The sequence below is a fragment of the Rosa chinensis genome, chromosome 2 (genome assembly GCF_002994745.2).
Source record: "Rosa chinensis cultivar Old Blush chromosome 2, RchiOBHm-V2, whole genome shotgun sequence".
Taxonomy (NCBI): Eukaryota; Viridiplantae; Streptophyta; class Magnoliopsida; order Rosales; family Rosaceae; genus Rosa; species Rosa chinensis.
In genome coordinates, this window is record NC_037089.1 from 81616382 (window position 1) to 81644149 (window position 27768).

The window sequence follows — 27768 nt, forward strand, 5'->3', positions numbered from 1 at the left end:
ATTCAGAAAATTAAAAATAAATGATTCCACAACCCCCACTTTTCAAAATAGTGGGAGACTCTCTGCAATAACTACTTACTGAATCTATTTCTTCTGCAGATAACTTTTTTTTTTTTTTTTACAATTAAATTTTTGGGTCCATGACCATCAGCCCCAAAATTGGGAAATTTTGGCCCAATTACCCCAGAAAGAAAAAACTGTTCCCACTAACCCAAACGTGAGTTAAAAAGACAATTTTACCCACTTCAACTGCTTTATGGCGGTTCGTTTTCCACCATTTTTCAGTTTCAAAAAAAAAAAAATATAACGCGCTCTCTCTCTCGCTCTCGATCTCTCTCTCGCACTCGCACTCGCTCTCGCTCTCGCTCTCTCTCTCACTCTCGATTCGCAGTTTCTCCACCAACTCTGCTATCTAGACCAACTCCGGCGGCGATTCAACTTTCTCCGGCGTCGATTCAACTTTCTGCAGAGTCGATTCAACTTTCTCCGGCTTCGGTATTATAGAAAGTGAGTGGAAATCTCTTTTCCGTTTCAGATTCTTTACCTTTCTGTGAGATTGAACTTGTTCATAGCCTAGGTTTGGTTAATCGAGTGGGCAAATGAGAAAAATAGTATTTTCATGTTTCAAAATTAGAAAAATCTAGGATTTCCGTTTCAAATCTATTACAAATTCATGTTTTATGTTAACTGGGGACACAAAAATTGAAAAATGTGAAAATGAACATGTATTGTGAGCTTATTTCAGGGCAATATACGTCTATTGGCCAACAACAGAAGCCTGTATTGGGGGCCAGTAGACGTCTATTGGCCCCCAATACAGGCTTCTGTTGCTGGCCAATAGATGTATATTGCCCCGAAAGAACCTTCTGTTTTTGGATAATAGATGTCTATTGGGGCAATAGAGGTCTATTGGCCCCCAATACAGGCTTCTGTTGCTGGCCAATAGATGTATATTGCCCCGAAAGAACCTTCTGTTTTTGGATAATAGATGTCTATTGGGGCAATAGAGGTCTATTGGCCCCCAATACAGGCTTCTGTTGTTGGCCAATAGATGTATATTGCACCGAAAGAACCTTCTGTTTTTGGATAATAGATGTCTATTGGGGCAATAGACGTCTATTGGTCCCCAAAACAGATGCCTCTGTTGCTGGCCAATAGATGTATATTGCCCCGAAAGAACCTTCTGTTTCGGGACAATAGATGTCTATTGGGGCAATAGACGTCTATTGGTCCCCAAAACAGATGCCTCTATTGGGGGCCAATAGATGTATATTGCCCCGAAAGAACCTTCTGTTTCGGGACAATAGATGTCTATTGGGGCAATAGACGTCTATTATGCCAAAACAGATGCCTCTATTGGGGGCCAATAGACATCTATTGCCCCAATAGAAGCTTCTGTTGGAGATTATATATCTCTATTGGGGACCAATACATGTCTATTGGTCCCCAATAGAGGCTATTGTTTTGGGATAATAGATGTTTAAAGGGGTTCAGTAATTGAATGTGGATGTGCAATAATGAATTGTTCTTCTTTCCTTTACTAGCAGAATGCCAAGAACCAAACGACCACAATTCAGCTGCATCTTTGAAGAAAATATGGACGAAACACAAAGATCAGAAGAACAAACACTTCGGCAAAGGATGGAAGTGATAAAGTCTAGGAAGTCATCACGAAGAAAAGAAGAAACTTCTAGTAATGACGAAGAAGTAGAAGAAGAAGGAGAAGAAACAGAGGAGGAAGAAGAAGTACAAGAAGAAGGAGAAGAAACAGAGGAACAAGAAGAAGGAGAAGAAGAAGAAGAAGAAGAAGAAGAAGAGAAGGAGGAAGAGGAGGAGGAGGATGATGACCGAGAAACAACACAAAGGTTTTATGTGCAGACAAGGAGTCGAAGGAGCAAAAAGAAACAAGAGTATGATGAAGACGAGGCCGAACAGCCAACGAAAAAGAAGATCAAACGGGAAAAGTCAAACAGGAAAGAGGAAAAGACCAAGAAAGGGGAAAGGAGGAACACAAAGACAACAGAAAAGGCTAAGATCCAGTGGAAGCAACAGAAATGCACTCTAAGTGCTTTCTGGAGATTGATTGACACATATAGAGAGAAAATACCTAAAGGGGCTTGGGATATTTTGAGTACTACTGTATTTTGGGGGATGATCAGACCATTCTATGAGAAGAAGCTTACAGAAACTCAGCTCCACAAACATGAGGCCGACTTGGAGATTATACTGAAGTACTTTGATGTTAAAAAAGCCAAGTTTGTGTTTGGGGAGACAGAAATGGAAATAACATTGCAGGACATAAATGAATTGTTTGACCTGCCAACAACCGGTATTGAATGGGACCTGAGCAAGAAGGTGCTCAAGGAGGAACGGAAGGCATCTTCGATATTTGACGTCAACATGAGGAAAGAAACAGTAATAAAACCTGATCTGGAAAACACACTCAGCAAGGAGCTCGGCAAGAAGAAGAACGCTGATCCTAAGATAATTGCAGCACTGCTTATCATGTACCTCTTCAATGCATTCTTCTTCAGCAGGACATCGACAACCTTGACATGGGACCTCATCAACGCTTGTGAAGACATAGATAACATAAACAGTTTCAATTGGGCCAAGATGATACTAGATTTTCTGCTGGATGGCCTTCAGAGGTACCGAAAAGATCATCCAACGACTCTTTCTGGCTGCCTCATTCTCATATATGTAAGTACAATACTAATTTTCTGGTCTATTGGCCCCCAATAGATGTCTACTGCCCCCCAATACAGGGGTTAATACGTGTCTATTGGGGGGCAATAGACACGTATTGTTTGACTGTTATTCATTTACTGACAAATATAATTTTGGTAACAGTACTGGTTCTTGGAGAAGACCAAGATCAGAAACTGGATTCCAGGAATGGAGGATGAGAAACCGAGATTTGTGAGGTGGTCGATAAAGGAGCTGTTCAACCTGCAGAAGCTCCATCAGAATCCAGACTGGCCAGAGGAGTTGATAAAAGAAGGGCCTTGGTTAGAACATTACTACATCAACTTGTCAGATACGGAGGAGGAGCAAGAAACACCAAGTTTCAACAACTGGGTAAGTTAGCAATTAAAGTGGAATTGAACAAATGGTCTATTGGGGGGCAATAGACATCTATTGGCCCCCAATACTGGGTTCAGAAGGTGTCTATTGGGGACCAATAGACATCTATTGCCCCCCAATAGACATTAGTGGTTTTTTCTGTTTTTTTTATTCAATTGTTGTTTTATTGGTTACAGGTTCCCCAAGCGAGCCAAGACAAGGAAGAGGAGACCATAAGGCTTACTGGTAACATGAAAGTTCTGCTAAAAGAAATGGATAGAGTGATTGAAGACAATGGTGAAAAACAGGAAATGGAGAAGCAAATGAAGAAACTATTGGAAGCAAATGAGGGACTTGCAAACCATATTAGGGAGCTTTGGAAAAAGGTTACTGTTGCTGATGAGAAAATTGAGAGTATGGAGAAAAAAATGACTGAGGTGATGCAGGAAAACAGATCACACCAGAACCACATAAAAGCTCTGAAGAAATGTTTGGCGAAAGCAACCAGCAGGGACCCTGACCTGAAAAGCAGTGAGCAACAAAATAATCAACAAGAGATCGTGCAGGTGTTGACCGAGAAAGATCACAGGACTGAATCTACGGGGAACTTTGCAGAATATGACACTCAAACACCAGTCAACGAAGAACCAAGGGCAGCAGATCCAATTGATGCATCTCCAATATCTTACAAGAGTCCAGAACGGGAAGTGTTTGAGGATACACATTTGGACACACTAAATGAGATGGAATCAGAAAAAATAGATCAACTTGTGTCGAAAATACTGGAAGCAGCTGAGACGGTTGAAATGCCTGAGGCAGGAACAGAAATGGCAGTACCATCGGTCCCCACGGAGAAGAAAACGGTTGACATGCATTCAATCGAGAGGAATGTGAAAGTAAAAAAGAGAAAGGCAGCTGTGAAGAACAAGAACGATGACTTTGAGTATGACACACCGGAGATCCTGAAGACTTATGAAAAGAGAAGAAAGACTGCTGCACAGGAACAGCCAAAGGAGAAAAAGAAAGCACAACCGAAGCCGCCAACAAAAATTCAGAAAGGAAAAGAAGTGCAGCACCAAATACAAATAAAAGAGGTGAATTGTGAGAAGTACACATGGAAAACATTAAAGCCTGAACTAGCAAGACACTACCAGCAATTCTTTGAGATGGTGGATGACAATACGTGAGTGTATAGCATAACTTTCAAACCATGAATACTTCACAAACCCATATTAACTACATATTTTTCTGTTTACGCAGATATGTCTACTGGAGAAGTGAAAATGGAATACTAGGGGTAACCAGGGGAGACATGAAGATTATCGTAGAAGAGAAAGATCTGGATGTTAATGTACGAAGCTTAACCTGTTTGTTTTTATGTGACCCAAATAGACGTCTATTGCCCCCCAATAGACGTCTATTGGTCCCCAATATGGCTATTTTGGGGGGCAATAGGTAATGTTTTTCACATATATAATACTAACTGAAAATCAAATTGAACAATTGCAGGTGGTCAAGGCTTACACTGAAATGTTGCAGAAGGAAATGAAAGAAACGAACACTCAGATTGGATTACTAAACATCGAAGCAGCGGTAAGCAACGAAACAAAACTAGCAGCTCGCGCTGCACCACATCCGAAAAACATATTTAAGTAAACAATTCAATGCTTTCATATGTGTTTACTCTTTGTGCAGTTTTACGCAGTTCAACACGAAAAGAAACTAGCGGATTTCAAAAAAGAAGGCAAGAACATTCTCAAAGACGACTTCAAAGGCCACGATATTGAAATAGAGTTATTCCTGATTGAAGAACTGTGGAGTAAGTTCAGCTACCCCAAGGTGATTATCCCAATACACCATTACTACAGCCAGCACTACACACTGCTTGTCATCGACAATGAGAAAAAGCAGTTTGTTCACATGAACTCTATGCTGCCACCAAAGAAGGAATGGACAAAAGATAACCAATATTACAACAACGCAAACTGGGTGGTAAGTAACCATATCAAAAAAAATTGTTTATTTTTCAAATGGTGGAATTTGGAAAGTTTGTTGATGCTTTATATATCTGCATTTAAACAGGTTAAGCACATAAGGAGGTTCATACACGACGTGAAGGTGACAGGGACAATATTTCCAGATGACAGCCAGGATCAAGAGAACACGAGAGAGAAGTGCAAAGGTGAGGACAGTAAAGGAGAACTTGTCACTGAGGTTGAAGAAATGACACCAAGAGAGAAAGAGGTCAGAAGGTGGATCTTGGATAATCAAATCGGGGAAAATGACTATGAGCTTGTAGAAGACTTGAACTGCCCTCAGCAGAAATCCTGTTCGTAAGTGCCTCAAAATCCTTTACTCTTTATTTTTGATATAAAAGAAGACAGTTTTTTTGATAAATTTGTGCAAATTGTCTGTCTATTGCCCCCCAATAGGTGTCTATTGGGGGGCAATAGAAACTCTCTTTTTGGATCTGTCCCTGAAATTCTTGCTTTACAGGGATGACTGTGGGCCGTTTATGATCCATTTCATGGAAAGCATAGTTCACGGAGTACAACCCAGCAAGAAGAAAGGCAATGACATGAGGAAAACAATTCTTGAGAGGTTTGCAAAGGAGGAAAGTGCTTGGAGTGTCGAAAAATACCTTGCTGAAACTGCAGATGCTGTAGGAGAGCCAAAAAAGTAGAAAATGAATATTTTAAGTAGTTACTTTCTGTTGAACTTACTTTGATTTGGAATAATTTCGGATGATTTGACATCTTTTCAATTTAATTTCTGTCAACTTGAAAGAATTTATCTTCATTTACTATGGTTGCGCATTGGACACAGGTTGATATTCAAGTTACAGGCCCCTATTAAAAACCTGATGCCTTGACTCCTTAGAAACCAGGTTGTATTGGGGGGCAATAGAGGTCTATTGGCCCCCAATAGAGCTTGGTTAGAGGGTCAGAAAGTAACACAAGTAGAATATTCAAACTACATTTGAATATGCAAGTGTTAAAAAATTCACAACTGTGAAACAACAAACCTCAAACATTCAGGTTCCATTGTGTGCCGAAAAGCTATATTGCACCCAAATAGACATTTAATGTAGGGTCACATCACAGTGGAAAAAATGAATCAATTTATCAGTCAGCAACAAAACTGAAGTACCAATCAATGTCAATAATCTTTGACACCAAAGAATGTTAAACTGACCCTGGATAAAATCATCTATTGCCCCCCAATAGCCTGTTACTGCCCCCCAATACAGCCAGTCAGAATTAATGCTAAAACAATTGACAGCTTTACATTCAAATTCAAATAGGTTCAGTGCAGGTCTTCTTGTTATGCTGTCCCATTTTGCCACATCGGCCGCAACGAATGAGCTTCTTTTCACACTCTCCTCTAGACTTGAACCTCTTGAGCCTAGGTCTCCCGGGAGGCCTTTTTGCATTTGGAGGAAGTATGTAGTCATTACTTGCAGTTTCAGAAGAAGCCATATCAACATTAGATATTGGATAAATTGGAAAATCATAACACTTCTTGTAATAATCAACATAAAAATACTTATCCATAAAAGCATAAACATCCAATGACGCAGCTTGAATTGCAGCAAGACCGTGGCAGCAAGGGAAGCAGTTAATCTCCCATTTTTTACATGTGCACGAAGGAGTTCCAAGGTCCACAACATAAGAATACTTTGATCTAACCTCATAAACATTTGTATGGGAGTAATGCACATTGAAACGGCAAGCTTTCTCCATACCTTCTTTCAAACGACCCTCCATAACAGGAGTAAGTTGCGAGGTCCAAAGCTGTGCCTCGTCTCTCCTCTCACCCATCATCTGCATCACCCTAATCCGAGTCTGATCAAGCATAGTGTACACTGGCATCTCCCGTTCAACAGCAAACCAAGCATTAAAAGATTCAGCTATACTATTAGCCATAATTCCATAACGGCATCCAGGGAAAAATGCACGGCACCAATTTTGAACAGGCAGATCAGCAAGAAACGGATCTATAATATCAGCACCACCAGCTTCTCTCAACTCTCTCAAATGAAAACGATATTCCTTTTCAGTGCATGAATATGCCAACTCAAAAAACTTCTTTTTAACATCATCTTTCAAAACAGAAGAGCCTTTGCCGTTGTATTTAGTCATAAGGTTATGTGCCAAGTGCTTGTAACAGAAAAGATGAGGATTACCAGGAAATATCTTGTCGAAAGCACTCAACAGTCCAACACCGCGATCACTAATAAAAGTGATCTTTCTACCTTGAGGTTCCAGCAAGTTCTTCAAGTGTTGGAAGAAAAAGGACCAATTAGCATCAGTCTCAGAATCACAGACACACATTGCAAGAGGAAAGAAACCTACAGAAAACAGGAAAAAAAAGTGAGTATATTGGGGGGCAATAGACGTCTATTGGGGGACAATACACGATTGCAGTGTGCGCTGCACCGCCAGAGGGAGCGTGCTGCAACACATTTTCAACAAAAATACCAATAAAAAATCATAGACATGAGAAAAATACCATGATTTCCATTCTTTCCGGTTGCACAAAGTATCTGCCCCTTGTAGACACTCTTCCCAAAAGTCCCATCGACATACAAGATGGGAAGACAGAATTCAAAGCCACGAACACAGCCCGCATAAGCTAGGAAAAGCCTCTGGAACCGATTACTCGATGAATCAACTTCCAAAACAAAAGAAGATCCCGGGTTCGTCTCAAATACAGCTTCCCTATACCATGTTAACATGTTAAACGAATCAGCCTCAGAACCATAAATCATTTCCCTAGCCTTCTGCTTTGCTTTCCAAGCAACCTTGTATGATATATCAAACCCATAAGCTGACTTGAACTTGCTGATAATTTCCCTTGGCTTCAATGACAAGTTATAGCTAATGTCCTCTTCAATACATGACTTGACAATTTTCGATCCCAAAAGCTCATGTTTTTGTTTTCGAAGAACACCTTTGCAAGAGTGGACATTGTCCAACTCACCAATAATAAAGCAACCATTTGCAGGCAAAACATAACCACGGACATTCCACTGACATCCTTCGGTTCCCCAATTAGAACAAACTGCATGAATTCTGTCCCAGTCATTTCTAATAAATACAAAGCTGAACCCAACTTCAATAGCATACTTTCTGAGCTTGTCTCGAAACTCGGGGAACCGCCACGAAATTTCTGCCCTACACATTGAATGTAACTAGACCACTCATTTGACAAGTAAGACTTTTGAACTTCAGTCCTAAATGCCTCAGTGAGGTAATCATCTTCATCCACAATACCAGAGCAGCTATCTTCAAATGAAACAGAAGCTTTTTTGCTGCAAATTACACTATTCTTCAACACCATAATATCAACACAATCCAACTTGTAAATCTTGGCACCGCTAAACAGCATCTTGAAATCATCATCATTGCGAAGAAAAAAAATAGTGCATCCAGGAAGTGAATAATGAAGCTCAATATCATCAGTTGCAGAAAACTTGAACCGTTCACAAATGTATTCAAACAAATGAGCATAGCTCATATATTGATTAATACAAAACATGAAACGTTGTCCAGAATGAGAGCACTTAACAGCTAAGGAAGCATCCATAGTCCTGTATATAAAAAAACAACAATAATAAATAAAAAAAATAAAAAATCAAACCACTATTACCCCCCAATAGACACATACTGACCCCCAATAGATGGGACTCAGATAAAATGTCTTTTCAAAACAGAAACAAGTTACTATAAACACGTACTACTGAACTTCAGTAACAACTAAGAGTATCAAAAAAGAAGAAAAGCAGCTTTTTCAGTCCTCTATTGGCCCCCAGTATGGGTCTACTGGGGGGCAATATACGGTTCACAAAGACCAAAATCATGTCAGAAGCTACCAAATCACATCATTATCAACACCGTGAACAACAATTCATCCAAAAAAAAGAAGAAAAGCAGCTATGTAAACCAATATTGACTGGCAATAGACGATTAACAAATACCAGAATACATTGAACCGTTTCAAAACAGAATCACAACAAACTTACCACACAGAAACAGATTAAACTCACATTCAAAAAATCAGCCTCAGACTCAATCGAGATGAATAGCAAACAAGGATACAAAAAAAAAAAAAATCGAAGAAGCGGAATTGAAATCGTTTCAAACCGAGCTGCAGCATGGTTGAAATCCAAAGCGACATTGCTTCTTTCTCTCTCCATTGCGAGCTTCTCTCTCTATCGCACCAGAACCAGAGCTTCTCTCTCTATCGCACCAGAACCAGAGCTTCTCTCTCTATCGCACCAGAACCAGAGCTTCTCTCTCTAAGCAGAAGTTCTCTATATTCGTTACCTCGGGATTTGAAACTGGGGCTGAAAGACTAGGTCGTTAACAAAAGGGTAAAAAGGTGAACAAAAATATATTAAAATACAAATGTTGGGTAAAAAGAAATAGATCCTTAGAGTGTTTAGGGTAGATGGGAATTAAAAAAACTTAGTGGGGTTAGTGGAAAAAAAATCTCTAAAAATGGTGTAAATGGACAAAAACCCTAAATTTTTCATACACATGTAGAGCATGTGATTACAGACTAGTAAATTTTATGGTAACCCTTTTACAGATGAGTAAAATGGAATTTGTACACACTTAACTGATTACATTAGTTAACAATTTACGATCTCACCGAACCTTTCTACGGCCCATAAGCCCAAGAACCTTCTCCCAAAGCCCAACATTTCCCACATTACTCAAGTCAATTACACTTGGGCTACAAGCTGCTACAGTCCAATAGCCAGCTCTTATCTCATTCTTCAATTGCTCCTTTTCCCATCCACAATACCCATCAAAGAACCTGAAGTCCCCAAGCTCAACCATATTCCTCTTCACCATTTCAGCTGCACAACCCACACTTTCCTTTGTCCCATAATACAATCCCTTCATCACCTCATCAAAAACACCACTCCTCCCAACTATAACATCACCCTTCTTGGGCCTCACTAAGAACAGACCTTCCTCCAAAGGCCCACCGAAGAACAGCGGCCTGTCCGAGAACGTCCCGGCGACATCTACAGCCGTTGATCTTGTTTCTTTGATTGACATTAGGGAGGGCCGGTTCAGTATGATGCCTGACGGGCCCAAAGGCCCAGTGGACAAAACCAAAATAACTGTCCGTTCAAAAATATGGACCCCGTCCAGCTTTTCGGTGGCCAGGAGTAGGCAGCCTCTTTCGGGCTCATGGATAGTATGAGCCCACTTTTCACCAACAGTGATGGGCCGAGGTTGATCCACCACAGTGTCTAGATCAACAACTGAGGAATTATTCACTTTGGGCACTGATGCTTTTTCTGCAGCTACCAGTTTTGCTCTGAATGATCGCCAATCGGTATTAATGGAATGTTTGTGGTCATCACCGGATGGTGAAGGCGACTCCATCCGGCAACCTATAGTTTGACAAACACCCATTAAAAAATGCAAGAAGAAAGCAGGGAAGTCCTATTTGAAACAAAATAAATAGAGCATCTTACTTGTGATTGAAGATGGAATGCCAACTCTTTTGCTTTGAAATTGAGTCGAATTTCGCTTGGGGAAAGTGGCAGACTCTAAGGTTTTGGTGAAGGAATTCGAGGCAAGGAAACAAGCTTCCATGTCTGGTTCCTATCTGCTCTAGTTTCTTTTCTCTTTTTGAGTTTTGATGGCTGATCAAATGTTCAAAGATGGCAAGGAATAAAGGCATGATGATACTGATATATACAATAAGTTAGGCCAATGTGCACCACAAAGTTGTGTCTGATCCAATCCCATTATTCATATCCCATCCCAATCCATGTTGGAGGTCACTTTTGAGTTTCCAAAGTATGGGCCAGTGGATATGACTTTACACTAGGCACAAAAGGACTAAGACCTTGTCCTTGCTTGTGGGTGAATGGGTGATGACGTGTGATACTCATACCCAGTTATTTGTTCCGCTCTTGTTTCCCATACCCTGGATTCTGAAACATAAACTAGTGGGTAGCAAGTGATCTTACTTTCAAGAACACAGTTGAATTATTGAGCAATTCTAGTAAAAATTTCTAGTAAAAAAATGATTTCATTAACAAATTTAGGCGGGGATACAACAAAATCAGCCACAATGATCAGTAACACAGTAAGACAGTAACAAAATGATCATGCTAATTGATGATAGTTACATGAGCAAGAATCAGACAATCCCCTTCTATATATCAACAGGTATACACAAATATTCTTACACTATATTGGTGAGAGGTTTCTCTCTGGAATCTTTTTCACCAATGTAAGAGGCTTGCAGAAGTGTTTCTGGCCAGGTTTGAGTGCACCTATTCTAATGGTAATACACTAATACTCGTTGAGGATGTGTCCACTTGCTTCAGGTCTTCACCTAGTCTGTTAATCATCCCATATATGTCATTCGATTTGGGATGAACTCTATCGAATACTGTAAATTCATGTACCTCATCATCCAGCTCGATGGAACTAGCCCCTGAAGTTTTCTGGACTCCTATGCTCCTCATTTGTAGCCTCATATTGGCCATGTTTTCCCAATCACCAGCTGCAGCATACATATTTGAGACGATAGAAAAATTTCCTGGATCTGATGGCTCTAACTTAACAAGCTGATCCAGCGCCTCCTCTGCTAGTTCAAGGTCATTATGCATCCGGCACGCCCCTAAAAGGGTACCCCATATAACAGCATTCGGTTCCATTGGCATGCTATGCACAAGCCTAAAAGCTTCCCTAAGACGCCCTCCTCGACCCAAAAGGTCAATCATGCAACCGTAATGCTCAATTTCAGGTACAATCCCATACTCCTTTTCCATAGTATGGAATGCATGAAGCCCCTCCTCCACAAAGCCTGCATGCGTGCAGGCACATAACACACCGATAAAGGTGACCTTATCCGGCCTAAACCCAGCTTTCTCCATTCTAGAGAACAGCTGAAGTGCTTTCTCACCATGTCCATGCATGGCTAACCCTTGGAGCATCGAATTCCAAGACACCAAATCTTTCTTTGCTATCCCATCAAACACTCTATACGCTTCCTCCAAGCCACCACACTTTGCATACATATCAAGCAACGCATTCAAAACCGGAGTACTACACTTGAATCTATTCCTCTCAATAGATTCATGAACTTTCTTCCCCAATGCAATCAAACCAGACTCCGCGCAAGCAGCCAATATACTAATAATAGCCCCATTATCGAGCTTCAATCCATCTCTCTCCATCTGATCATACAACATAATCGCCTCCTTAGCAAGCCCCTTCTGAGCATACCCAGATATAATAATGGTCCACGGAACCAAATTCTTAAAAGGCATTCTATCAAACATCATCCTCGCCATCCCCATATCCCCAACTTTGCTATAACCCGAAACCAAAGTCGACCAAGACACCACATTCCTCTGTGGCATCCTCTCAAACAACTCAAACGCTTCATCCATCCTCCCCGCCTTCGCATACCCATCCAGTATCGAATTCCAGCTCACCGCATCTCTCTCAGGCATATCATCGAACAAGTTGCGTGCATCACTCAACTCTCCAGCTTTCGCCAGCCCCCCAATCATAGAGTTCCAAGAAACAATATCTCTCTCACCCATCACCCTAAACAGCTTCCTCGCCTCACTAACACCAAACAATCCGCACTTCGAGTAAGTATCAATCAGCGAATTCGGCACGAAAATGTCGCCACAGAACCCGAATTTCTCAACCTGGGCATGAATCATCTGCACCACAGGCAGCCAATTCCTGCCGGAACACGCCTTTAACAGAAAAGGGAAGGTGAAATTATCAGGGTATACGCCACTCACCTGCATATCGAAGAAGGCCGCGAAAGCCTGGGAGCTCTGGGAGTTGTGAATGTGAGCTCTTATGAGAGTGTTGTACAAGTGAACATTGGGGTGGTGGACTTGGTTGAAGACGTTGACGGCGAGGGCCATCTGGCGGCAGAGAGAGAAGGCGGCGATGAGCTTGGGGGCGGTGTGGAGGTCTTGGTGGAGATGGGATTTGAGGATTTGGGCGTGGAGTTGCTTGACGTGGCTGAGGTTTGTGCAGCGGTGGAGGTCGGAGAGGTTTTGGTCGAGGAGTCGTCGGCGGGAAACCCAAGTTGGGGAGCGGAGAGGGAGGCACATTTGCATGGCGGGGAAGAGAGGTGGTGGTCGGATTTTGGGTTAACGGTGGAGAAGAGACATGGTTTTGGTGTCCATGGCTAACACTGGCGCACGCTTAGGATTTGATTTTGGTGCGGGGGGACTGAGAGTCTTGAGACACAGACCACGCAAACGAATTGGGCCGGTGCTTAGAGAGAGTAGCGGGCTGCAAGAACCAATTTTTTGGGCTTTGTATTGGGCTCGGTACACAACTCGAACGGGTATTGACTATTGAGTTCGGCTTGAGTTCGGCTTGTGTTTAGCTCGTTCGAGCTCGGATACAAGCAAGTCCAGTTTGAGCTTTGCTATAAGGCTAAACTCGCTAAGTTTGTGAATGACTCGTGTTCATTGGTGTTTAAGTTCATTTATTTTCATTTAACTTGTGAATAATTTCTAAAGGGGAGTGAAATTTGCACTCCTCTTTTTACATTCTGCACACTCATTCGATTTTTTTATAATATTTCTCCTCTAACTCATATTTGCATTCTCAAATTACCCTTAATCTTTCTATGGAAAGCAAACTGATATTGCTCTCCCTCTCCCTGTCTGTGTACATTTTGATCATCTCTCTCTCTGTATGTCACCTTCTTCCATTATCTTTGGTGAACCTGGGCTAAGGGAAGTGGTCAAATAAGATTGCATAAATCAATGTACTGATTTTGTGTATAAACCCATTGAAATTAGAGATTATATCTTCATATCAGATTGAAACCCAGATGGACAAACACATAATCAAACACCAACTGGGCTTATATAATTGAGATCGTACCCTTCCCTACACCCTCCCAAGCTTTCTCTTTCGACACTCACATGCCACTCTCCTCCTCAATCGCCGCCACCTCCCATGTCGTCTCTAGCGCCTCCACCAGCTCCGGCCAGTACTTCGTCGACCTCCGCCTCGGCACTCCTCCTCGTCGCCGACACCTGCAACGATTTGGTCTGGCTCCTCTTCTCCACCTCCCAAGGCGATGCTTTTTGCCCCCAAAGACTTCGTCCTCTCTCTCTCTCTCCAGCGCCCCAGATCCGTCATCATTCTCGTCAAGGCCGGCGCCCCTGTCGACCAGATCATCGCCGCTCTGTCCGCCTACATGGGGTCCGGCGACATCATTGACGGCGGCAACGAGTGGTACGAGAACACCGAGCGCCGCATCCACGAGGCCTCCACCAAGGGCCTCATCTACCTCTGCATGGGAGTCTCCGGCGGGGTTGCTGGATAAGTTGCCCTGTCTCCACCTTTTGTTTGTTCTTTCCCTTGTTCCCTTCTCACCCCTCTGAGCCTTGTATAAATGTAAATACACACTGGAGCTCCATTTCCTTCTCTTACAAGCTTAGATTAGAGAACCCATTTCAGTTTTGTCTGGAAAAAAGGAAAAAAAAAAAACTGAATTCAACACGATGTGGATGATGGGTTTCAGCATCCAGGGCATTATAGATTTGGTGGATAAGTTGCTGGATAAGACGGGGATGAAAGGCACCGAGAAATGAACGGTTCAGCAGGCTACTGACTTGGCGGCGCCGACTATTGTGGCGTCGTTGGATTGTAGATACTTGAGTGGATTGAAGGAGGAGAGGGAGAGCGCGGAGAAGACTATCCAGACACAAATGGGGTTATGTGGATGGAAGGAGAGAGAGAAGGGTAGGTTTGGAAGAGAAATATCATGAATTGATAAGAAATATTAAAAAAAGACAAAGGGTGTGTAGAATGTAAAAGAGGGTGTGCAAATTTCAGCCCTCTTTCTAAACTAAGTACAAATTGAATCAGTTTTTTTTTTTTTTGGCATTAGTCAAACAATTGATCGAGTTTATGATTGTAAAATATACAAAGTCATAGCCAAAAAGGATCATAGAGAGCCGTCGAAGCTTTCTTTTAAAACCTAAAGCTTCCCTTTTTCATTTTCTATGCCTAACAGCTCCTCTCGCATAGAAGCGGAACCGGATGAACCAAAGGGAGAAGCAATTTCATGAATTTAAAGAAAATAATGAACATTCACCACCAAACATCAGTCAAGCTTTCGGCCTAACAAACCTTACACTGCTATTTTTCACTTAAGCCCATAATATGTGTCAAAGCGGTTTACTATAAAAATGATATGGAATTCAAAAATAAGTGTAACTAATTAAAATATTAGGTCTTTCCTTAACATTATAAAACTAATACAAATATACAAACTAGACTAACAATTACCTTCTAGTCTTCTACATTCTTTAGATATGAACATGAACTTTTGATTGGTGAGTTTCACAAAGAAAGTGGAGATCGAATGGTCATTTAGGAACAACTTATGACACTAAACACCAACAATATTCCTTGCGAGCATATTTGTCCCCACTATCAAATTCTTGCTACAATATTCGGTATTTCACATGAAGGAATAGCAGGTGTCCTAGAGTTGGTAGCAAGTAGCAACAAGCAAGCAGCAGCCATTGGCTTGTCCTATACATGCAATCCACCTAAGCTAAGCAACCGGGGGCAAGCACATATTCAAACTGAAGGCCTTGTGTCCCACATCGAACCACAAACACAACCCAGACAGAGACACTAATGGAATAGGTCATCTCTTTGTACGCGCTTGCTCGTGTTTCAATCTACCCACCAAGTTGAACCCAAAAAGCCACCTACCCCTCACCCACCACCAAAATCCCAACTCCTTGATCGCTTTTCGTTTTGCTATTAAAGTTTCAATCTTTGGACTTAAAGCTTCAATCTTTTCTCTCTCTCTGTGTAATCAATGGAGGCTAAACTGTTTAGGGCCTCCTCCTCTTCTGCGATTCTTGCTGCTCCTCGAGCTTCGCGATTCAATTACGCGGTGGCCCTGAGGAAAAGTAACAGCTTCCCATGCGTCAGCTCAGGCTTAGCTAAGAAAGGAAATCTGGCAGTTCAGGCCACCGCAACTTCAACTGGGTACAAATACAGCAACCCTTTTCTCTAAACTTGTTAAATTTTGTTTCTTTTGCCTTTTATGGATCTGTGGATTGCTTTGTTTCCGGGGGATTTCTGCATATTTTCTCCACGTTTTGCCCGTACTCGAAACCCAAATCAACTTCATTGATCAAGTCTTAGCTAGTTAAGAACATATGAGCTAAGCAATTTTTATAGTACATTTCCAAATCACTGCATAATCAATCCCTAAAAAGCGAAGGAAAAAGTAGTCTTTCAAGTCCAGGAGCTCAGTGATAAGTCACAATACTGTGAAGTGTGAACTGCTGTTCTTGGGTGAATACTTAGCTTCCCTTTCAATTTTTTTTTCCTATTGCTTTTACCCAATAAATGATCTTTTTTCTTTTTGGGGTCTGAACTCAAGTACTTAGTTGTATGTAATTGCTTTTTCAAATTATTACCAAGTTGTTGTGATTTTTGTCTTGCATTGATATAGTATATATATGCTGCTAGGCACTCAAGTCTATGGTTGATCATACAAATTTGCATTTCATTGGTTGTTGGATAGATTTGGAGCTGCTGTTCTTGGGGAATGACTACTTAGCTTCTCTTTCGCTTTGTTATTACTCAGTGGTGATTTTTTCTTCTTTTTGGGTCTGAACTCACGCACTTAGCTGAGAGCATTACCTAGTTGTTGTGAATTTGGCATGTCTTGCATAGAAATACACTCTTCTTGATACTCAAATCCATAGGTCATCATATCAATTTGATTGCTAGATATTGGGAGCAACTTGCATTCAATCTACTTAGGCCAGATTCTAACGTTAGTCTGCCAATATATGTAGATCGTTGGCCTCAAGGAATAGGGTGGATGAAACTGATAATTTGACCCTAGAAGGTATAAGACACTCTTTGATTCGTCAGGAGGATAGCATCATATTTAGCCTTCTAGAGAGATCTCAGTATTGTCATAATGGGTCTACATATGACCCCAATGCTTTCCCTATGGATGGGTTCCAGGGCTCATTGGTAGAATACATGCTTCAAGAAACAGAAAAACTGCATGCTGTGGTATGTAAACCCTGTTCTGAACGGTATGAATAACTGAACACCGGTTATTGCTGGCTTTGTTATTAACATTTTGTTGCCATCAGGTCGGTAGATACAGCAGTCCCGATGAGCATCCTTTCTTTCCAGATCAACTGCCTGCTCCAGTTTTGCCGCCTCTGCAATACCCTCAGGTATATATATGGAGACATTATGAACTTTTAACAGTTACTATGCAGCCAACTGCCAACCTATGGAAAACACCTTATAGTACTTTCAAATAGCTCACTTGATTGTGGCTTATTCTGATTAAAAATATTGTGGTCAACATGGTTTGAAATTCAGGAAACTTAGTCATTTCTTGGTATAAAATGCTCAATGTACCTGTTATTACTTTGAAAACGATGTTATATAACATTCTGAGATCAATTTAACATGGTAGTCATCATATCTGTTTGCAAAACTAAATTCAAACACTTTCGAAGTTTATTCATGATCTATGGCCCAATTTAAAAATCTTATCAGTAATGCGAAGCACAACATGGTACTATGGTAGTTATCATATCTGTTTGCAAAACTAAATTCAAACACTTTCGAAGTTTATTCATGATCTATGGCCCAATTTAAAAATCTTATCAGTGATGCGAAGCGTAACATGGTACTATGGTAGTTATCATATCTGTTTGCAAAACTAAATTCAAACACTTTCGAAGTTTATTCATGATCTATGGCCCAATTCAAAAATCTTATCAGTGATGCGAAGCAGTTTTTTTTTTTGGGCAAAGAGTGATGCGAAACAGTTGAAGAAGCGATTTCTTCAGAAGCATCATTTAACAGAAAATTCAGCAGCATGATAGCCTGCCAATTTTTATGTTCGTACTCCTTGTGTGCATGTCTTCTCTTTGTATGAGCATTGTTGTGTGGCAGCAGCAATTTGTTCTTATTGTATTTTGGGTGGTAACCAAGTCCGTTTTGAACTCACATATGTATTGCTTGCAAACAGGTACTACATCCCATTGCCCATTCAATTAATATAAATAGCAAAGTCTGGGAGATGTACTTCAGAGATATTCTTCCAAGACTGGTTAAGGAAGGAGATGATGGTAATAATGGATCAACTGCTGTTTGCGACACAATGTGCTTGCAGGTATGCATTTTAATTACGTATTACAGCATATTTCTAGTTCAGTTTGGAAGACCATGCAATTTTTACTCTTGTCACAGTCACCACTTAATCTGTCCCGCTCTATGTAACAAGTCCACTTGTGCATAGAAGTAGACTGTAATTAGTTGTTTAGGAGAGTACTTTTTTTCCTTCCTAAAATGCTAACTACTGACCTTCTCCCATGATGGCAGACTCTTTCAAAGAGAATCCATTATGGTAAATTTGTAGCAGAGTGTAAGTTCCGCACCTCTCCACAGCAGTATGAAGCTGCCATTAAAGAACAGGTACATGTTGTTGAACACATCTTCCGGGCTTCTGTCACAGTATCTTGATTCATAGTAAGTTTTGGATATTTCTTGCGCTTGCTGAGACGGCTCTCTTTCTTGTGGTGGTGCTGTTTAATATTTCAGAATAGGGACAAGCTGTTGGCTCTGTTGACGTATCCAACTGTTGAGGAGGCAATCATAAAGAGGGTAGAAATGAAAGCCAAAACTTATGGGCAAGAGGTTACAGTGTACAAAGTGAAAGAGGAACAACCCGGCTTGCAGGTTTATAAGATTAGACCAACACTGGTTGCAGATTTGTATGGGGAATGGATCATGCCATTGACAAAACAAGTTCAAGTTGAATATTTATTAAGAAGGTTGGATTGAGTGAGCTAATCTCCAATACCTATTTGATTGAAGTACAGAAATTTGTGGTTTTCTTAGACATATCCCATCTTTATGACTTGCTATCTGTAATTTGCTAATTCATGCGGATGCTAAGAGGGGATTACAAGCATGTTATTATTGTGTGATTATAAGAAGCAGTCCTATTCGATCTATATATGTAAGTTTTGAAATAAGCATCATAGCCATAACCGTTAATGGATTGACTTCCATTATCCGTGATTGGTTGCTGCCCTTGCTTTGTCCACAAACTTAAAAGAATTGATTGAAAAATAGCCATGAGCCAGTAGGCTGTGCATTTTCTTTTTTCTCTTATAGATGGAATACTATTTTTGGAGCAAGAAAATGGCAAAAAGATCTTAAACAGTTAACGGAGTACTAGCAGAAAGATCTCTTTTTCTTATTGGTCGATTAGCAGAAAGATCTTAAGATCTCAGACTTGGTCGATTAGCAGAAAGATCTTAAGATCTTAAGATCTTAGACCAACAAACCAAAATACAGAATATACCAGTTTTGTATATTTTATCGTCAAGACATTGAATAAGAAATTGCTTCATCTATGATGAACTTTGAGGCATGCATTTCTGATCACCCTCTCCTCCAAAACTAGACTACAGAGATATGGTTCCCCTGAATGTGACTAGGCACTACTATTTCTTGTGTGACAATGGCCTCTGCTATGCAAGTACGGAGCTCTACGTGTCATAGTTGAAAGAAAACCATCTTCTCCAAAAGTTGAACAAGATCAGCGATGAACATTCATCGTGAAGGTCATCGACTTGCTTGCAAACGTATATATGTTAGCAGCTACTTCAAAACAAAAGTAGTTGTTTTCAGCTTTTGCTTCAAAATTGTTGCTTGGTTACCCAAACATTCCACTTTAGTTGGGAAAAGTTCAGACCTTCCTCAAATTGGGGGAATATTTTGGAGATAATTGGGAGGACAGAATAAAGTCTTTTCACCATTTGGGAATCCGGATTTACGGGAAGTTTAGGGGATTTTGCACCTTGAAAAAGGGTTACTTTTCTATTGTTATCCGAAGAAGGCTCGACGTCTTAGTTTACAGTGCTTGCAGCAATTTGTTACTTTCAGAATAAACATCATGTTGTATTGGACGAATATATAATTATGAAATTAACCATCTTATATGTGCTAATATGTCACTATGATAATGCCACAAGAACAATCATTGTGACACTTCACAGAGTCGGACATGGAAAGACATTGTGATCTGGCCTTTATCTCCCTTCCCACCATATCCTTTTTAAATTTGGGAACTTTAGGAAGGAACCCAGACAATTCAAACCCCAGTTGCACTTTATTATCATATCCAAAAATAAAAGATAAAGGCTATCCATTTATCATTAGTCATTGGTGCACCGAACCATTTCTTTCATCTTCTTCATTTTTTGCTAAGAGCTTGAACTGTTTCATCAATCATCACTTCATGTGAACTGCTCTATAATATAAGATTTCAGTCAAGCATGGTGCAAAAGCCTCTAAGCTTAGAAATGACAAGAAAAAGGAAAGGGATTAACTCAATCTAACATTCAAAACTCTCCTTTATCACACCATTAGATTATACATTTCAATGTTAACTTGTTATATTGGACAAATATTTTGATTACAAACTTTCTGGAAAATCTATGAGCTTTATGGTAACATGTCATTATGAAAAGCCCAATTAAAATAATTGTTACACATGAAAGGCAGTAGGTGATTGTGCCATTTTCGCCCAGCTATATCCCAATTGAAGGGAAACATAAAACCATTTTTAGCAATTTATTATCAGAACCCCATAAGAAAAAGACTAGAGCTTTCCTTACCCATTTAAAATAGAGTGCATTATTTCATGCCATGCTTGCTCTCACATTTCTGAAATCTTGCGGAAATTTGATTACAGAGTGGTGCATGACATATTTAAATGAAAAAGCCACATTTAATGATAAGAAAACTAGTGTGGCCAAAATTAAGGTATGGTTTACTATGGTAAAAGATCTCAAATTTTGCTGTAGTTAAAGTTTTCTATCAACCATAATGAAGTTCAAATTTTGAATCTCTCTTCAAAAAACAAAAAAAAAACAAAACAATGTCTCTATCACCAAATCAAGAGAAATCTAGAAATCAATTTATTCCAAAATTATTTGACAATGTCAGGAGACAATATATTTTCACTTATGTTGTAAGGCTTATTCAATGAAAGGATTACATTTTCAAACTTGCCTCCTTACATGGAGTCACACACACACACAGCAGCTCATGCTTGCAAACATTTTGGATACAAACCGAATTATGCACTCGCGCGCACACGTCACAATTGCAGGGACAAGATTCGATGATAGCATACTGCACTCATACCTTTATACATTTTTATGTCTTCTTAAATGGGAATGGAAAATGATGTATGGCTTTAATATTCTCACATGCTCCTTCACAGAAACCAAATATGAAGCTTAAAGTACGTTACGTGAAGCATGTATTGTAACTTTACCCTTAATGAAATATTTTACTTACAGCTGGAAAATTGTATGTGTTGAAATATTTTACTTAATCGTGCTACTTTGAGCAATGCATGATTCTAGAACACGTTATCGTAATCCATATTATTTTAGGTCAAGGCATTATGCATGTAGTTGGAATTTTTTTTATATTAAAAAAAAAAGAAAAAAAAAAGGTTTTAGCTCACCCCACCCCACTCTTACATTTATTTATTTATTTATTTTTTAAAATACCTCACTCTTACATATATCAGTAAAAATTGAATACATGACATTTACAATCAATCTTTAATGGAGTTTACCAAGGTGATTGAAGTTAATGGAGTTGATCAAGGTACTAGTCATAATATTTAAGATTGTATAATTCTACCCTAAATTAACTCCCCTAAATTTTGGCTTCAACGCAAATAAATTTTTTTATTTTTTTATTTTGGTTACAGAGAATAAAGAATTTTGTATTCTCTGTTAAATTTGACACCGGTTCAAAACAGATAAATCAAAAATATTTGGATTAATTGTATATAGTAATCCAGATTAGCTACCATCAATGATTCGAGTTAAGTAGCCTCTGGCCTGTAGATCTGGACAGCGAGTCACATTCATTTCTTTATAACAAGGGCCCATTGTAAACCACACTTCTCTGACAAAACAGAAGTCTAAACCAGAGACAGTGTGTTCCAGAAACACGGAGAGAAACACAGAGGGCAATGGAGAGGGTGAGAAGAGGGTTTGGGTCTGGTTCAGCTATGGCGGCTGTGGTGCTTTTGGCCTTGGTTTTTATCATGGTTCCAGAAGCCTCAGCTACTCGTTTTATTGTGGGAGGTAATAAGGGCTGGACTACCAATGTTAACTACACAATCTGGGCCCAGGGCATGCACTTCTACAATGGAGATTGGCTCTGTAAGCTCTCCCTCGTTAATTTGTTTGTCTTTCAGATCTAACTTCTTGTTCTATAGTTGAAAGTTTCAATCTTTGGTTCAATTTTTTGCTTCAATTTTTGTCTTTCAGATAACTTTTGTTAAGTCTGAGTGAGTCGGATCTGAAAATGGCCTAGTGGGTTGTGCTTCAATGTGCTTATATAATGAGAGAAATGATTTTCTTTAGTTTGCCTCAAAGATGGTCACTTTGCTCAAATTCGTTACAGACTAGATCAGATTTCTTTGGTGGTTCTGAATCTTGTTTCTTTGATTTGTAAAGCTTTCATTTTGCATACTGAGAAAAATGTAGGAAAAGGAACAATATTTTTCTCAAATCCATAGATTCCATACTAAATGAGGTTCCTTTTTAAGTTCTGTATCAGTATTTCATAATATGCTTGCTGATTCAGATCTGCAACTGGTGCTATTTTTGCTCTTGGTTCTTGCTGTGAAGAAATTCAATGCCTTATGTCCTACTATATAGCAATTACTTTCTATATTACTTTACTGTGTGAAAAACTGAAACTTGGAAAGTTGGAATCTTGGCATCTTTGGACTGCTGAATTCTTTAGACTTGATATCTAAGATGAAGTAGGCACTAATTAAAATACCATATCTGTTTTTCTCAGTTTTTGTGTACGATAGGAACCAGCAGAATATTCTAGAGGTGAACAAGACAGACTATGAGGCATGCAATTCAGATCATCCACTTCACAATTGGACTACAGGAGCTGGAAGAGATGTGGTTCCACTAAATGTGACCAGGCGCTACTATTTCTTGAGCGGCAAGGGCTTCTGCTACAGTGGCATGAAGTTGGCTATTCAGGTTGAAACCCCACCTCCACCTCCCAAGGCTGCTCCGGTGGTGAGCGAGGGCAGCGCTCCATTAGCGCCTGTTTTTAGATCCCAATTTGTGTTGCCAGCCATTTTTGCTATTGGTGCAGTTTGGGATGCATTTCTTAGGTTCTGCTAGCAATAAATTGAGCTAATAGTATTGATGGGTGGGGATATCAAAAATGAGTAATCAGTGAGGGTATCCAAATCACATTTTAGACAATTTCTTCTAGCTAAGCTATTGATTTGTCCACATTAATCCTTGTACTCTAGGTTTTCATGTTGGTTTTTTGGGTTTGTGATTTGTTGGTGTTGTTTTAATCTCATGTTGGTGGAGTTGTTGATCTGAAATTAATGGAGAATGCTTTGATTAAGGTACTAAATGATGCTGTTGGTAATTTCAATTGTTAATATTTTAGATGCGTATAGTTTTCTTTACTTATATGTTGGACTCGGAGTGATTGGTGGCATTGATTATGGAAGTGATGGTGAGTCGTTGGGATTTGTTGTGTTATTAATCTGGTGGTCCTTAATTTAAGCATGGAGCTATGTGCTCCCTATCCCATTTATACGAAACGACTTGTGTTTTGAGGCAGAGAGGCCTCAACTTTGATTTCTCTGCCTCAACTTTGACTTTATTCTAGCAATCAACATGATTCGAATCATGGTTGTCTATGGAAATTATTCTTTGCACTGATGCTCTGAATACTCTCTCGGTTGTCTAACTTCATTATCTTTTGGGAAAATAAATTTCAATCTAGGATTTGGGTATATTGTTTAAACCAAATCTTATTTTGTAGATATATAAATTTAAACTCCAATGAAGCTCGGATTTTAAGTTAAAAGAAGAAACCAAATGATATTAGGACAACCTCCATATAGTGCTTACATACTATGCATCTAGTCATATCCGTGTACTTTTTTTTCTTTTTCTTTTTTGAAATAAAAGTTCATTGCATTATATTACCATTCAAAAAGTAAGAATTTAAAATACATTTAAAGATAAAAAAACTCCTAACATACATTTAAGGTTCATTGCATTATAGTGCTTACATAATAGATGCATCTAGTCATATCCGTGTTTTCTTTTTCTTTTTCTTTTTTGAAATAAAGGTTCATTGTATTATATTACCACCCAAAAAGTCAAAGTCTAACACACATTTAAAGACAAAAAACTCATATCTAAGCAATGTAAACTCATTACAAGTCAATTCGAGCTCGCTTTGTAAAGCGAACTCATAAATAAAGAATAACTCCGTGTCTTATGAGAAAAAATCATCTTCTAGTCATTCATCCGTCAGACACGCAATTGCTCATTTAGGGGGTGAACCTAAGAATTTGTTAAGCAAAAGCAAGAATTATTTGTTAAACATATTGTTGCTATAGAAATATGTTAACGATGATATGAGTGGGTATTGGGATCTAATCCCCAGTGGGACTCGTAGAAGCTCCAATATAACCATGACCCTCTTCACCAATATAACTATACTAGAACGAGAATGACCTAGAGCTCTGCTAGGGTGAGACTGTGAGAGTGGTCGCCTCCTTGGATGGCCGGCTCTAGCACCTTCCTCCATGATAACGGAGCAGTACGACGACTCGTTCCTGGTGTCGTGAATACTGCGCAGGGCTTGTGGCCTTGTTTCTCTGTCACACCCCGAATTTTGAATAATAAATTCAAATCCGAAACATGAATTAAAACAACTTAATCAAATAAACGTTCTGAATTTTTTTCTCAGAAATAAACACACCTCACATCACTCAATAATACATAAACCAAATCCTCAAGAGGTTAATATTACAGCACACTCTCTCCAAATTTAAATGTAAGCTCAAATGAGCATAACAACCTCACAATAATGCTGTAGCTCAAATACCACCACTCTAAGCAGCCTGATCACCTTCCCGATTCTCCTGACCTGTAGGATTACCCGCTACACAATTTGAATAGTGTACCGGGATTGCAACAACACCAAACCCGGTAAGCTTTACAGCTCGTATGAGTAAACAAGAAAGAACTGTTCATTAATTAAATTTCAACTCCTTTAACTCAATTAGCAACCAACAATCTCAACACTCACCACTCGACACACTTTAAATAATAATTATGTATTCATGATCACGAGTAATTCAACTCGCTGCTTTCATGTCATACTGTATTCATGATCACGAGTAATTCAACTCGCTGCTTTCATGTCATACGTCAAATTTCAAATGTGTATTCATGATCACGAGTAATTCTACTACTCGCTGCTTTCATGTCATACTGTATTCATGATCACGAGTAATTCAACTCGCTGCTTTCATGTCATACGTCAAATTCAAAAGTGTATTCATGATCACGAGTAATTCTACTACTCGCTGCTTTCATGTCATACTGTATTCATGATCACGAGTAATTCAACTCGCTGCTTTCATGTCATACGTCAAATTCAAAAGTGTATTCATGATCACGAGTAATTCTACTGCTCGCTGCTTTCATGTCATACTGTATTCATGATCACGAGTAATTCAACTCGCTGCTTTCATGTCATACGTCAAATTCAAAAGTGTATTCATGATCACGAGTAATTCTACTACTCGCTGCTTTCATGTCATACTGTATTCATGATCACGAGTAATTCAACTCGCTGCTTTCATGTCATACCACGGCAGACAGACTAGAGCTCTAACTGAATCATTCGTAATGTGTCACCTGGGCCAAGGTTCACGCTTACGAAGACCTTGCCTCTGTCACCACTGGTGACCAAACCGTAGATCAAAACATTTTAAAGGTCATCCTATATGACTCAAATGTTACACCTCGACTCACTTATGCTTTCTCACAATAAAATCAACAATAACATGATATATTGTATTTCCATACGCATTTTCACTTTACTCACAATATAAACAAGGTAATTAAAGACATTTGGTTCGTAATATGAACCATGTGAGGTTTACTCACCTTGATATTCCCGCTGCGTCTTCACTTTAATACAAAACACACCGAAACAGCTCACCCTAGGAAGACCGCCAATTACCTAATCAACATGACCTTAACTTAGCCAATAACTCAAAACATACTCAAACGACAATCCAACGGTCGGATTGAAATTAAATGATGATCCAACGGTCGGATCCTCACGGATCGCCCTTAGGATCATCCTCCAAAAATCATCACAAAGATCCAACGGTCGGATCCTCCTGAATCGTCCTTACAATCATCTTCATAAATTTATACGAAAATCTGACGGTCGGATTCTCACGAATCGCCCTTCAAACCACTATTTCACAATTATACGAAGATCCAACGGTCGGATCTTCGCCCGTGACCACACAAAGTCACTGGGACAATCATACGATCAACATATCAAAACTACAAGTCCATCGAACGGTTAGATCTTCACAGATCATAAATCAAACGATTCGAAATCGATCGAAACGTAAAAATTTATAACTTAATCAAACGATATCCAAAAATTGCGTATAATATATCAAAATGATCGTCTTAACATGTAGAACATAACAATGGGCAGAAACTGCCCTTAAGGTCCCCGGGGGTGGCCGGAAAAGGCCGCCGGAGTTTGTGGCAGAGCCGCCGCCGACCACCACCAATGGTGTCGGGGCTGGGCTGTTCTTCTTCCTCTCATCATGCTTAACCAAAAGTTCTAAAGGCATGTTATCAGAAAACATCAAGAAGAGGTCGGGAATTACCGAAATCAGTCACAGTGGCCGGAATTTTTCCAGAATCCGGCGAGTGCTCCGATCCACGTGAAAATGTCAACAACTCGATTCGATCCTTTCTGGGATTTGTTCAGAAACTCAAGGCGCGCTCACCAGTTCAATAATCACAAGAAATGGTGGTCTGTACCTCAAGATATCAGGATCGATAGCTCGGTTTTTCGATTCGGATCGTTTCTGTCCTCCAGCCGCCACCACGCGCTGCGTCGCCATGCAAGGACACTTCTGGAAGCTTCAGGGGGTTGAGGCGAGCTTGAGGATGAAGTTTGGTGGGGATTGGTGGCCGGAAACACGAGGAGAATGAGTTGGTTCGGTTTCGGGTGTAACCGGATCGAGTTGGTTTGCCAGAATTTGAGGTTATGTCGGAGGGAACAACGACGTCCAACTGGTAGAGCGGACTGAGGCGAAGCCAAGGGGAGTGGTCCGACGTCTGGAGGTGGACGATGAAAGGAGAATAAGGCTGGAGAAGTTTGCTCTGTGTTGGTGGCTTCGGACGAGAGAGAGAGAGAGAGAGAGAGAGAGAGAGAGAGAGAGAGAGAGAGAGAGAGAGAGAGAGAGAGATATGAAGAGAGCCTTTGCTCTTGTCGACCGAGTGTCGGTCGATCATAATCGCAATCAACTCAATTAGCAAACCCACTAATTAAGCATAATCATGAAAGTAGTGTCGGTCGATCATAATCGAAATCAACTCAATTAGTAAACCCACTAATTAAGCATAATCATGAAAGTAGTGTAATCATAAAAAGTAAAGCAATGCCATAATTATGTTTGTGCTTGATTAAAGAAAACAACCGGGTATTACATTCTCAATCTCAGATTGCCCAAAGCATT

At 39.9% G+C, this 27768-nt stretch overlaps 6 protein-coding genes and 1 long non-coding RNA gene across 7 annotated transcripts; 3 read left to right on the forward strand and 4 right to left on the reverse strand.

Annotated features, from left to right (window-relative positions):
* Positions 1-209: 209 nt before the first annotated feature.
* On the forward strand, positions 210-5749 carry LOC121051352. The gene is made up of 9 exons (XM_040513625.1): positions 210-507; positions 1548-2703; positions 2854-3081; positions 3264-4249; positions 4327-4417; positions 4576-4659; positions 4762-5058; positions 5149-5399; positions 5563-5749. Exons 2-9 carry the CDS (start codon positions 1549-1551, stop codon positions 5747-5749), a joined length of 3279 nt encoding a protein of 1092 aa, XP_040369559.1. The 5' UTR covers positions 210-507; position 1548.
* Positions 5750-6175: 426 nt separating this feature from the next.
* LOC112185180 lies at positions 6176-8655 on the reverse strand. The gene is made up of 3 exons (XM_024323389.2): positions 8288-8655; positions 7579-8243; positions 6176-7417 (listed from the first exon to the last, which is right to left on the reverse strand). Exons 1-3 carry the CDS (start codon positions 8653-8655, stop codon positions 6363-6365), a joined length of 2088 nt encoding a protein of 695 aa, XP_024179157.1. The 3' UTR covers positions 6176-6362.
* Positions 8656-9592: 937 nt separating this feature from the next.
* On the reverse strand, positions 9593-10796 carry LOC112188198 (UPF0301 protein CHU_1773). Its single transcript, XM_024327272.2, has 2 exons — positions 10565-10796; positions 9593-10480 (listed from the first exon to the last, which is right to left on the reverse strand). Exons 1-2 carry the CDS (start codon positions 10683-10685, stop codon positions 9720-9722), a joined length of 882 nt encoding a protein of 293 aa, XP_024183040.1. The 5' UTR covers positions 10686-10796; the 3' UTR covers positions 9593-9719.
* A 432-nt stretch (positions 10797-11228) lies between these two features.
* LOC112188197 (pentatricopeptide repeat-containing protein At3g29230) lies at positions 11229-13368 on the reverse strand. Its single transcript, XM_024327270.2, has one exon. The coding sequence runs from the start codon at positions 13190-13192 to the stop codon at positions 11375-11377; it is 1818 nt and encodes a 605-aa protein (XP_024183038.1). The 5' UTR covers positions 13193-13368; the 3' UTR covers positions 11229-11374.
* A 2312-nt stretch (positions 13369-15680) lies between these two features.
* On the forward strand, positions 15681-19240 carry LOC112188602 (chorismate mutase 1, chloroplastic). The gene is made up of 6 exons (XM_024327750.2): positions 15681-16106; positions 16928-17153; positions 17237-17323; positions 18133-18276; positions 18486-18578; positions 18705-19240. The coding sequence occupies exons 1-6, from the start codon at positions 15934-15936 to the stop codon at positions 18945-18947; spliced, it is 966 nt and encodes a 321-aa protein (XP_024183518.1). The 5' UTR covers positions 15681-15933; the 3' UTR covers positions 18948-19240.
* A 2815-nt stretch (positions 19241-22055) lies between these two features.
* On the forward strand, positions 22056-23627 carry LOC112188689 (lamin-like protein). The gene is made up of 2 exons (XM_024327859.2): positions 22056-22363; positions 23010-23627. Exons 1-2 carry the CDS (start codon positions 22171-22173, stop codon positions 23351-23353), a joined length of 537 nt encoding a protein of 178 aa, XP_024183627.1. The 5' UTR covers positions 22056-22170; the 3' UTR covers positions 23354-23627.
* A 1305-nt stretch (positions 23628-24932) lies between these two features.
* Positions 24933-27444, reverse strand: LOC121051800. The gene is made up of 3 exons (XR_005807034.1): positions 26911-27444; positions 26162-26237; positions 24933-25148 (listed from the first exon to the last, which is right to left on the reverse strand). It is a non-coding gene; the product is annotated as an uncharacterized LOC121051800 (long non-coding RNA).
* Between the last annotated feature and the right edge of the window lie 324 nt (positions 27445-27768).

Bases quoted from the DNA above. Each gene is read 5' to 3' on its own strand.
- LOC121051352 (XM_040513625.1), top strand. From the start codon at position 1,549: ATGCCAAGAACCAAACGACCACAATTCAGCTGCATCTTTGAAGAAAAT. The intron at 4,418-4,575 runs GTACGAAGCTTA...GAACAATTGCAG, and splicing joins AGAAAGATCTGGATGTTAAT to GTGGTCAAGGCTTACACTGA. The intron at 5,059-5,148 runs GTAAGTAACCAT...GCATTTAAACAG, and splicing joins ACAACAACGCAAACTGGGTG to GTTAAGCACATAAGGAGGTT.
- LOC112185180 (XM_024323389.2), bottom strand. From the start codon at position 8,655: ATGGATGCTTCCTTAGCTGTTAAGTGCTCTCATTCTGGACAACGTTTC. The intron at 8,244-8,287 runs GTCTTACTTGTC...TTCAATGTGTAG, and splicing joins TTTAGGACTGAAGTTCAAAA to GGCAGAAATTTCGTGGCGGT. The intron at 7,418-7,578 runs GTATTTTTCTCA...TGTTTTCTGTAG, and splicing joins CGGAAAGAATGGAAATCATG to GTTTCTTTCCTCTTGCAATG.
- LOC112188198 (XM_024327272.2), bottom strand. From the start codon at position 10,685: ATGGAAGCTTGTTTCCTTGCCTCGAATTCCTTCACCAAAACCTTAGAG. The intron at 10,481-10,564 runs GTAAGATGCTCT...GTCAAACTATAG, and splicing joins CATTCCATCTTCAATCACAA to GTTGCCGGATGGAGTCGCCT.
- LOC112188197 (XM_024327270.2), bottom strand. From the start codon at position 13,192: ATGCAAATGTGCCTCCCTCTCCGCTCCCCAACTTGGGTTTCCCGCCGA.
- LOC112188602 (XM_024327750.2), top strand. From the start codon at position 15,934: ATGGAGGCTAAACTGTTTAGGGCCTCCTCCTCTTCTGCGATTCTTGCT. The intron at 16,107-16,927 runs GTACAAATACAG...CAATATATGTAG, and splicing joins GCCACCGCAACTTCAACTGG to ATCGTTGGCCTCAAGGAATA. The intron at 17,324-18,132 runs GTATATATATGG...GCTTGCAAACAG, and splicing joins CGCCTCTGCAATACCCTCAG to GTACTACATCCCATTGCCCA.
- LOC112188689 (XM_024327859.2), top strand. From the start codon at position 22,171: ATGGAGAGGGTGAGAAGAGGGTTTGGGTCTGGTTCAGCTATGGCGGCT. The intron at 22,364-23,009 runs GTAAGCTCTCCC...TGTTTTTCTCAG, and splicing joins CTACAATGGAGATTGGCTCT to TTTTTGTGTACGATAGGAAC.